At 57.0% G+C, this 10,473-nt stretch overlaps 3 protein-coding genes across 4 annotated transcripts in view; 1 reads left to right on the top strand and 2 right to left on the bottom strand.

The window, feature by feature from the left end:
- RTKN2 (rhotekin 2) overlaps positions 1-645 on the bottom strand; it is a 197,438-nt gene extending 196,793 nt beyond the window's left edge. For both annotated transcript variants that reach the window (XM_085583205.1, XM_085583204.1), the window contains exon 1: positions 540-645. The gene's annotated coding sequence lies outside the window, so the exon portion shown is untranslated. The remainder of the gene's footprint in view (positions 1-539) is intronic.
- On the top strand, positions 640-3,748 carry ADO (2-aminoethanethiol dioxygenase). Its single transcript, XM_085583211.1, has one exon. It carries the CDS (start codon positions 698-700, stop codon positions 1,430-1,432), a length of 735 nt encoding a protein of 244 aa, XP_085439337.1. The 5' UTR covers positions 640-697; the 3' UTR covers positions 1,433-3,748.
- On the bottom strand, positions 3,337-8,170 carry EGR2 (early growth response 2). The gene is made up of 2 exons (XM_021535468.4): positions 7,631-8,170; positions 3,337-7,286 (listed from the first exon to the last, which is right to left on the bottom strand). The coding sequence occupies exons 1-2, from the start codon at positions 8,085-8,087 to the stop codon at positions 6,082-6,084; spliced, it is 1,662 nt and encodes a 553-aa protein (XP_021391143.3). The 5' UTR covers positions 8,088-8,170; the 3' UTR covers positions 3,337-6,081.
- Positions 8,171-10,473: the final 2,303 nt, after the last annotated feature.

Raw genomic sequence — 10,473 nt, 5'->3', positions numbered from 1 at the left:
CTGTGGTTAAAGATAACGAATTCAGACACAAGCACACTCAAACGCGACCGTAAGGAGATGCATGAAGGACAGTACATGCTGTACAGCACGCCCTCGACCCAATACCGAAATACGAGTACCACAAAACGCAAATCTGATAAGTTTGCGCCGAAATGGCGTGGTTAGGGTCGAGCAGTTAGTGATAAAAGATGAACTGTCTGTGGGCAGCTGCTATACGCCCATGACACCGCACTTGCACTACGCGCTGCTCAGTTTTACACGGCTTAACTACAAGCCAAGTAACAAGTTGCTCCTGCGTTCCCCCAGCCCCCCAGCGGGGAGGAAACACGTGCCATGGGCAATTTACTGCCAAGGCTTCCCCGGCGCAGCGCAGCCCCTCGGACAGCCGAGCCAGAGCCTCGGGGCGCGGGACCCCTCAGCCCCGGGGCAGCGGCCGCTCCCGCCGCCCTCTCCCCTCACGCCCGTCTCCCCTCAGCGCTCATGGCAGCCGCCACGAGCTCTGACAGCCGGCAGGCCCCGCGGCCCCCGCGCCCCCTCACCTCTGCTGCCCTCCTTCCTCCGCGCTCCCCGGCGGGGCCCCAGCCCGGACTACGAGCCCCGTGGTGCCCGGCGGCGGCGCGGCTGCGCGGCGGGCCGGGGGGCGGTGGCGGAAGCGGCGCCGGGCCCCGCCCGCGCGGCCGGGCCGGGCCGTTCCGCCATGCCCCGGGACAACATGGCCTCCCTGATCCAGCGGGTGGCGCGGCAGGCGCGCATCACCTTCCGCAGCCCGCCGGGCCCAGCCTTCGGGGAGAACCTGCACCGCCTGCAGCAGCTGCTGGACGAGGTGCGCGCCGAGGACTTGCACTTGGTGCCGCGGGGGCCGTCGGCCGCGGCGGCGGGCGACGGTCCGCCTTGGGCCGGCGTGGTGCCTCCCGTCAGCTACATGCACATCTGCGAGACGGAGAGCTTCAGCATGGGCGTGTTCCTGCTGCGGAGCGGCGCCTGCATCCCGCTGCACGACCACCCGGGCATGAACGGCATGCTGAAGGTGCTGTACGGCACGCTGCGCATCGCCTGCATGGACACGCTGCCCTCCGGGGCGGCCGCCGCCCCGCCGCCCCCCGCCGCTGGCGGCGGGCCGTGCCTGCGCGCCCTTTTCCGCTCCCGCCAGCACTACACGCCCGCCTCGCCGCCCTGCCTGCTCTCGCCGCACACCGACAACCTCCACCAGATCGACGCCGTGGACGGGCCTGCCGCCTTTCTCGACATCCTGGCGCCGCCCTACGACCCCCAGCACGGCCGGGACTGCCACTACTACCGGCTGCTGGAGGGGCCGCCGGCGGGCGCGGAGCCGCCTGCGCTGCCGCGGGAGGTGTGGCTGGTGGAGACCCCGCAGGCCGCCGACTTCTGGTGCGGGGGCGAGCCCTACCCTGGGCCCCGCGTCTGCCTCTGAGGCGCCGCCGGCGGCCCGTGCCGGGCGGCGGCCGCCAGGGACGGTGAGCGCCCGGCCCGCCGAGGGGGAACCCGCCGCCCCCCGCCGGACAGCGGCACCGCGGGGACGCGGTGTCCCCTGCGGGCTGGAGCTTCGCGGGAGCGCCGTGGGTCAGAGCCTTCCTCTGATCGCGGGCTTCGTGAGTCGGGGAAATAAAGCGCCAGACCGTGTTTATGCCCTTGGGGCCGATGTGCGGGAACAGCGTGATTAAGCTGCTCAGCTGAAGGGTCGGGGAAATATTCCAGCATCCTGTGTAAATAGTTAGGGCCACGCATCAGGGAGGGGGGTTCAGGCTCCAAAGTGAGAGTAAATGCAATAAGAATTGTCACAGGCGCCCCCGGCTTTTCCTAGTGGGGCTCCCACTGCCAGAGCCAGCTGGCAGCACAGGGACCAGGGAACTTCACCCACTGAGTTTGGGAAGGGGGGTTGATCTGGCTGCAGCCGTTGGGGAATGTCTCCAGAGTGATTCTCAAAAAGAGTTGTACCCTGCTGTTAAAAAAACAAGTCCACAACAACTCCTGAGCTAGGACATGCTTCTTCAGTAAATGCCAGTGATCAATCCCCAGGGCTGGAGTTAAGGAAATTACTGCTCCAAATGGACACTGTCAGGTTCAGAGTTACTTTTCAACAGTTCTTTAAAGTGTCATATACAAGATCCCAACTGAGAATTGCAACTGAGAATTACTGAGTGCATCTATGCATATTTCCTTCAGCAAGAAGGAGACAGCTGCTGATTAACCTCGCTTGGAACCTCTTAACACAGCAGTGGCAGAAGGTGGCAGAAACAAGAAACAACTATCCACTGTTGTGGAAGCTATTCTAGAAACACGGCATATTTGCAAACCCTCAGTATACAGCAGCACATACCCTAGGTACTGATAAGATTTGACCTGATGTCTTCTCTTTTAAAGCATGGTCTGTGTTTTTATATGCGAACGCTTTGGGCTTTTGAAGCCTTGCAATTTCCCTCTTTATACTATTTATAAAGACTACTTTTTCATAAGGCTTTTAAATAAACGTAGAGTAGAAGAGACACCATGAATTTCACCTTGCTATGATGGAAGCGCCCTGGAGATGCAGTTTGTCCACAGCAGGGGATGCAATCTTTCTAACATGGGAGAAAGTTTTTCTACAGGGGAAGTGCCCCATTTGTGCTGGAGGGGCTGGTCTTGTGCCTGTTCGTCCTAACGCACACTTCGTACCACAAACCCAGGCCAGGGCAGCCTTGGCCATCTTAGCTGTGATGTGAGAATTTGAGTAAGAAAACACAACTTAGCAACCTCCTAAGTGATGTACCAGCCTGATCCAGATATCATTTCACAACTGGCTTTACTTTTCTGTGTATTTATAAAAGCAGACTTGTTTTTCCTGTACAGTGGCTTGTATGTGTGAATTTTTAAATGATTCTGATACGGCATTGCTGCTTTTTTTTTTTTTTTCCTGGCCTGCGAAAGAATGAATGTAATATACAGCCAGCATTATGCATGCATGCATTACTTCTTTTGCAAGGAAAAATTGGTAGAAATTATTTCAGGTGATTTCCATTTATTCTTTGAGCACTTAAAGGTGTCTGATATTTCTGCGGCTGGCTTACCTGTTTTTCTTGGAATTCCCCTGCAGCTTAGCATTAGTTAATGTTTAACAATTCTTGATCGAATGTAGTCATTAATTATAAGGCAATGCCTCCCTGTGTTACAGCCTGTTTCTACCTCTCTCCAAGCCTAATGAAGACAGTTATCCTTTTTCAGAAGTCCACAAAGAAGATAGCACGGTGCGTGCAAACAGCTGTACTGGAAAAACAAACTGCGACAGTGAGCATTTTTAATCCTATCTGCTCTATCCTCCCCTTAGGTCTTTCTGCTGAGTTTTTATTTTTTTTTCCTTCACGTGTAAAACCTAGTCAAGATGTTCTGTGGGACAGTATTTAATGCATCTTTCTGAAGAGGACAGCATGGTCACACTGTGGAGTGTTGTTAACCATGGCAAAACCTTTTTTTTTTCCCTTTTTTTTTACTTAAGGTAAAAAAAAAAACTTTAATATCAGAAGCATTTAAAGCTGGAATAATAGCAAAGAAAACCTAAGATTAGCATTTTTTAAAAAAGTCTCTGTGTAACTTCTTGCTTACTCACTAATTGAAACTTCCCATGTTTTGGATATCTACGTGGAAGGTTTAAATCTGTAATGTCATTCCTTCTCTCTGAAGTTTGGTTATTGTGTTTTCACAACAGCAAAATAACTGTTATTACTGAAATGTAGAATAAATACAGGATATCTCACCAGTGACCAGTCATTACTTTCCTTTACAAGTGTGACAGCCTTGAGCCAAGTACGGTACAGAGCTCTAGTTGTTTTGCCTGTCAGTCTGAATAGTGTGACCAGCTTTTCCTTGGGAGGCAATGCTTACACTGGATTCTTAGCCCAGATCCTGCAGGCAAATCCAGGCACATAAACTATTGCTGCTTTTGAAGCTGGCTCTCAATGTAAGGTGCAGACAGGAGTGCAGGACCATTGATACTGTACCATGTGAGGTGCTCTTGTAGCTGGATGCTAACTAGGAGTTTCCTTAGTTCACCTCTTCTACAATTTTGGTGGTGTTTAGATCATTTTTGATTTTGATTTGGGTTTTAATTTTGTAGTATGGCTGGAGACAGTAGTTTGGAGAGTGCAGGAGCCTTGAATTGCATGTCTGGGTAGCTGAGATACCAATTTTGTTCAAGATGCTCTGGCTATGATCGAGTTGTGATTATCCAAAGCTGTGGTGGTACCTGCAGAAGCCCAGCAGTTGAGGAGGCTGCAGTTTCTCTATGACATCCCTCCAGCTGCAGGCTGTGGTCTCTTGGGGACCAGGATCATGTGGGATCAGGTGGCAAAACTGCAAAGCAGGGTGTCAAGGTTTACTTGTGCTGCTAAGGTAGGATGGCAGGGCAGCGAGCACGGCTTCTCCTGCACAGGCTGGTCCATGCCCAACTGTAGAAGCTGTCTTGATTCAGAACCAGACATGTCACTTCAGTTCCCACTGAACAGCAGCTACCCCAAAAGCCGGCATGAGTTCGAGAAGATGGGGAGCAGGGATTTCTATCAGACAGAAGAGGCAGGTGCTGCCGGGGCTTTGCACTATGGGACCTAACACCTGGGCAAGCAGAGGCTGGGAACCACCGAGAAAGGGCTTAACCCCTTCTCCCCGCTGTGCTGGTCTGTGGCATTAGTGGTATCCATCCTGCCCAGCTCACTTCTGCAGTGCGGGCCGCACCAGGGATCTGTGTGGCAGAGGGGCAAGCCCGCGGGGCGCTTATGGCCCTGCACCGATGGCAGGACCCGAGGGTGGGCCGAGGCCGGAATAGCATTTAAAAAAACATTAACCAAAATAAGATTACAAAAAAAAAAATAAAATAAATAAAAGGCACGATATTGCGGCCATGTGGATTCAGCAAAAACAGTCCGGCTGTGCCGCGGGAGTGAGCGCCGCCGCCCCGGGCCGCTGCGGAGCCCCCGAGCGCGGGCGCGGCGCCGCCCGCGCAGCTCCGCGCCGCCGGGAGCCGCTTCCCCCGAGCGGCGGCCGTCGGGGCGGCGGTACTCACTGTTCCGGAGCCCACTCGCGGAGGTTGCCTGGGGCGGATTGTAACCGCGGAACAAAACAGAATGAGTCAAAGAAAACCCACCCCGCTCCCTGGTTAATATTATCCCGTCTCTCGTCTCCGAGGGAAATTCCCGTGCCCAAAAGCGAGTGAGTGTTTGTATGCTGGGGCCGAGGCTGCAGGTTTTCCACGCCGAGGCTTTGCGGGGCGGTGCGGTGCGCCCATCCGGACCCGGGCCAGGCTGCCCCGCAGCCCTCTGCCGCCGGGACCCGGTGTGGATCGGGAACAAGCGGGGGACAACCGCTCCCTGGGTCAGGCCAGGGAACCTACGGAAATAAAGATGTCAATTTAACATAATTAAGAGATTTATTTGTCGTCTTTTATAAACTTTGTAAGCACCTACCCTATTGTCGAAAAATTTATTTACAGAGTGGCCAGAAAGATAACCCCCCTCTCTCCTTCCAGCCCCCGTTAGTGGTTGTGCATTATTCGTGTTACCTGCGGCGCACTGGGTCCCGGCCGACCACGGGCGCCGGTCCCAGCCCGAGTATTTACATCCTGTCCCAAGTCCTACTACAAACGGAACACTTTTAAGTCACCAAAAAGAAAAACAAAACCAAAACCCCAAACCAGTGCGTACAAAAATATAGTCTCTAAAAAAAAAAAAAAATCCCAATATTAATAGGCAGAAATGTACAGCCATACTAAAACCAGGGAGGGAAAAACTTTCCGGTCTCGATGTCGCCGCTGTCGTCGGAGCGGATCGGTAAGGCACCCCCCACATGCAGACAGGGGACCGGGCTCTACACCACACAAGGCACCAAGGACACCTCACCACGACGGCACTGCATGCATCCATCCTCCCGCCGCAGCCCCTATGTACACCCGCCGCTCCGGCCCGCTCCGGCCCGCCCCGGCCCGGGGGAGCCCCGCGGCGCCGCCAGGTGCTCGTCGCGCCCCGCCGGGCCCCGCTCCGCTCCGCGCCCGCCGCGCTCGGCGACGGCTCCGCGCTGGGTCCTGCGCGTCCCGCGCCGTCAGGGCGTCCGCGTCCGCGCCGCGCAGGGGGCCAGGGCGGCGGTGCCGCTCCCGCCGCCGGGTTGCGGGCACCCGCCGGCGGCGGCGGCTCCTTTTCGTTCCTTCTGGCGCAGGTGAATCTTGGTGTGCCGCTTCCTTTCGTCGGAGCGGGCGAACTTTCTGCCACAGAAGTCGCAGGCGAAGGGTTTCTCGCCGGTGTGCGTGCGGATGTGGGTGGTGAGGTGGTCGCTGCGGCTGAAGTTCCGCATGCAGATACGGCACTGGAAGGGCTTGTGGCCGGTGTGGATGCGGATGTGCCGGGTGAGCTCGTCGGAGCGGGAGAAGCGGCGGTCGCAGCCCTCGGCGGGGCACGGGTAAGGCCGCTCGTGGACCGGCGTCTTGCTGGGCCGGTTGGGGTACTTGCGGGGCCGCAGAATGGGCCGCAGCGGCAGGTGGTGCGGGCTGTAGGCGCCGGCGGGCAGCCGGGAGCCCGCACCCTCGCCCCCGCCGCTGCCGGGAGCGCTGCCGGGGGCGGCGCCCGCCGGGGGCGCCCCCATCGTGAAGTTGCGGATGGTGGAAAGCGGCGTGAGGGGCGGCGGGACGCGGAGCGAGTCGAGGGGGCATGGGAAGGGCTTGCGGTCGGGGCCGGCGTGGAGCTCCCGCTGGCACTGAGGCGGCGGGAAGAAGCCGCCGTACTCGGGGATCATGGTGAAGAGCCCGCCGTCGGCCGCCGCCGCCTTCGGGGAGGGGTAGGAGGGCGGCGGGGGAAAAGGCAGTGCCCCGCCGCCGGCGGCGGGCAGGAAAGCCGAGGAGGGGTCTTGCGGGTACAGGTCACCGCATCCCGAGTAGGGCGGCGGCGGAGGCGAGTAGAGATGCTCCAGGTCGGTTGGCTGGCCCTGTGCCATGGTGCAGCCGAGGGCCCCGGCCAGCGGGTTGGGGGAGGTGGCGGAGGCGGCGGTGGCCGAGGAGGCGGCGGAGGAGGCGGAGGAGGCGGCGGAGGAGGCGGCGGAGGAGGGCGTGCTGACCCCCTGCAGGATCCCCGCGCTCACGATGTTGATGATGCCCTCGGGGTAGCAACCGGCGCCAGGGTACTGCGGGTCGATGGAGAATTTGCCCATGTAGGTGAAGGTCTGATTGCGAGAAGCCGGGGCATTGGGCGCGAAGCCGCCGCCGTAGGGCAGGTCCAGGGCCCGCTTGTCGCCCATGTCCACGTTGATCATGCCGTCTGGGGGGGCAAGGAGCAGGTCAGCCCTCCGCGCCGCCACCCGCCGGACGACCGGCACCGGTCCCAGCCACCGCCCGCCCCGGCCCAGCGCGGGGCTGCGGCGCGCACATGTTGCGCTCCGGATGCAGGGGGGCTCCGCGCCGACTGCAACTTTCCCCCCCGAGCTGGGTGCGGAGGTAGGGCTGCCGCGAAGGGGCGGCGAGGACCCGGCCGGGCGGCCGGAGAGGCCCGGAGAGGGTCCCGGCGCCCCGTCCCAGTCCGACCCCCGCCCGCCGCCCCGAGTCTCCGCCGCCCCGCCGCTCTTCGCGGGCGGGCTGGCCCGCACCTGCGAGGGCTCCGCTTACCTCCTGCCACGCCGCTCATCTGGTCGAACGGCCCTGCCAGGTCGGCATTGGGGAAGATCGCGACCGAAGTTGGCAGCGCGGCGGAGATGTCATCCGCGGGGTAAATGCCCTCGGGAAGCTGGTGCACGAACCCACCGAGGGTCACCGGGATCTTGTCAACCGCCTTGGCGGTCATCATGGGGGCAGCGGGGCGGCCGGGGGAGCGGCGCTCCCGGCCGGCGGTGGGCACTCGGGGCGGGGAGGAGAGGGAGAGGAGGGGGCGCTTCCCCCTGCCTCCCACTACCAGCGCGGGGGGACTGCGGGGAGCCGGCGCGGCATGTGCGGGCGGGCGGCCGCCCCGTCGCGGCGGTGCGGTGCCCCGGGAGCGCCGCGCTCCCGCCGCAGCTCGCGCTGGAGGACAAGTCTGGCTGTAACTATTTATGGGGGCCCCCTGAATGCCCGGGACGTCACTGCCCATATAAGGACAGAGGAACGGGGCCCGGCGGTCACGTGGGCGCCCGCGTGCGGGACCCGCCGGCCCGCGCCCGCCCCGAGCCCCCCTCCCCGCGCACCCTCCGCGCCCCGCGGGGGCGGCCCCGACCCGCCCCGGCCCCGCTCGGCCCCCGCCGCCGCCCGCCGCGCCGCCCAGGGGGGTATTCCGGTGGCGGGGCCCTTGTCCTAAAAAGGCGAGGATCCGGCCCCGCCCCGCCTGCCCTTTTAGGGCTTGTTCCGGAAAATTTTTAAAAGGTTCGGAAAGCAGAGGAGGTCCCGGGGCCGCCCCGCCAGACCCCGCTCACTTTCTCAGCAGCCTGTAACCGCAAACCGGCGGCGGGTCAGGAAACAGCCGCATTCACGGAATAGAGCTTCTCCTTTGTCAAAGAAAAAGTAATTTTAAAAAAATAATTTATTTTTTTTTTTAAATTACGGGTGGAAAGAGCCGCCGAACAGAACGACTCGGCGGCGCTGCTTGTTTTGGAAAGTGTCTGATCTATATATACCGTCGCGAAAACGGAACCGCCTGCTCCGCCGTCGCCGGGTTGTTATTGTATCGACGGGCACAAGCGAGGACGGGACGGGGAGGGGTTGCGTCGGGACAGGAGTGTCCCCCCCCGCCGCCCCACCCCGTTCCGTTCTGACCCTACCGCTCCCGCTCTGCTCAACCTCTTGCTCTCACAGTTTCCATCCTCAGTGACATTTCCACTGCCGCTTTTGCTTTATTTCTCCATGATCTCCTCCATAACGAGGGTATCAAACCAAAGAGTGCTTAAATTCTGGCTTTTTTTTTTTCTCCAAAGTACTAAAAATAACCTCCCTTGTGCCTCCCTTCCCAGGAGAAGCCAATCTTTCATATGCTGTTCCCAAGCTTAGAGCTTGCAGCCCCTACATCTTCTTGCTGATGAGGGTGTCAGATGTAATTATTTTTGAAAGCTGTATCCCGTGTCACTAATCTCATTACTTGGGGATATTTCATCTCGTGGCTGTTTATTACTGCATTTAGGAAAGCAACTCTCACATATGGTCTGTAGCGTGCGAGGCCCCTTTTCAATAGTCTGCAGTGAAAAAAACAACCCATTGACAATCCAAGCAGCAGCAAGACATGGCAACATATGAGAGATATTATGACAGTGCATTCCTGTTCCAAAGCAACAAGCCAGAGAATACATAGGCTAAAAACTCTTCACTTTCATTTTTAACTGCAGATACCAATATTTACAGGTCTAATACATTACAGCCTGTGCCATAAAAAAGGGGTGTGCTCAGGCACCTCTGTGGTGTATGGACTTACCTTCTGCCTTGGCTCCCAAGCACTGTCACAGTGTCTGTCAGGACCTTATTTATCCATGCCACACCTCACATCCCAGCTGAGAAAGGCTCTTTCAGTTCCTCCAGGTCATGGCCTTCGGTGATGCTCCAGGTTCATTACTTGTCCAGGCACCACGGAGTCCAGCAACATCCCTGGAAAAGTAAAGGGTTTAGGGGCATTTGCTAAGGAATAGTAGACATAAAGCTAGATGTTTGCCTTTATGAGAGATCAGGGAAGTATGCACAGCAATTAGAAAATATGAAACAGTGGTTTTTAACATAGATTTTTTGTAACCAGTCCTCTCTAGCACTTAATGTACAGCCAATACAGTTTGACATATGAGATTTAGTTGAAAGCAAGCTTTCAGTGGGATTCTAGATATTTTCATTTAAAAAAACATCTCAATTTAAAAGTAAAATTTAAAAGTGTGACAGAGAGACAGGTTCTGGGAAATTTGACTGAGAAGTAGGAGCAATTGTATTGTACCTTTCCGTTACAGCTGAGCTATAATTGGTCTAATCGCTACTATGAAAGAACAAAATATTGGAATCTGTTGTGCAGTGGGGTGAGTTACTTTACATGAATTTGGGAAACAGTAACTCTAGTGCAGTATGCTCCCTACTGCAAAACATTGCAGATATCTCCGATTTAGGGCTTATGGGTATTCTATATCATCTTGCATTAATTCAAAATACCATATGCCCACTGACTACACTAAATCATAATGCATACAGAAGAAAGGAGAACCAAGGTTTCACACCCCACCTTAATCCCCCCATGAATCAACTCTAGCTTTCCAGTAACTTGGCTAATTTAATGTTCTTCCACTATGGAATAGGATTCAATGAAAGACTGACACAAATAAAATTTAACTTCACCTATGGAATACTATTGTAGTTGACTCGGCTGGTTAATTTTAAAAGGCTTCTTCAGAATGCAATAAATTGTGTCTGATTTCCAGCTTTTCCAGGGACAATCAAATCATTTGACATCTTTCAATAGGGGCTTTGTCTCAATGGCAGCAGGATCTGGCATGGGGCAAGATGGAAGCATACTTAAT

Source organism: Lonchura striata, chromosome 6 (assembly GCF_050655825.1).
Source record: "Lonchura striata isolate lonStrDom1 chromosome 6, ASM5065582v1, whole genome shotgun sequence".
Classification (NCBI taxonomy): domain Eukaryota; kingdom Metazoa; phylum Chordata; class Aves; order Passeriformes; family Estrildidae; genus Lonchura; species Lonchura striata.
Note: the sequence above shows the minus strand (reverse complement) of the source record. Positions and strands in the feature narration are given on the sequence as shown.

Coding starts and splice junctions, on each gene's coding strand:
- EGR2 (XM_021535468.4), bottom strand. CDS start 8,087: ATGGGCAGTGACGTCCCGGGCATTCAGGGGGCCCCCATAAATAGTTAC. Junction 7,287..7,630: donor GATGAGCGGCGTGGCAGGAG/GTAAGCGGAGCC, acceptor TTGCCCCCCCAG/ACGGCATGATCAACGTGGAC.
- ADO (XM_085583211.1), top strand. CDS start 698: ATGCCCCGGGACAACATGGCCTCCCTGATCCAGCGGGTGGCGCGGCAG.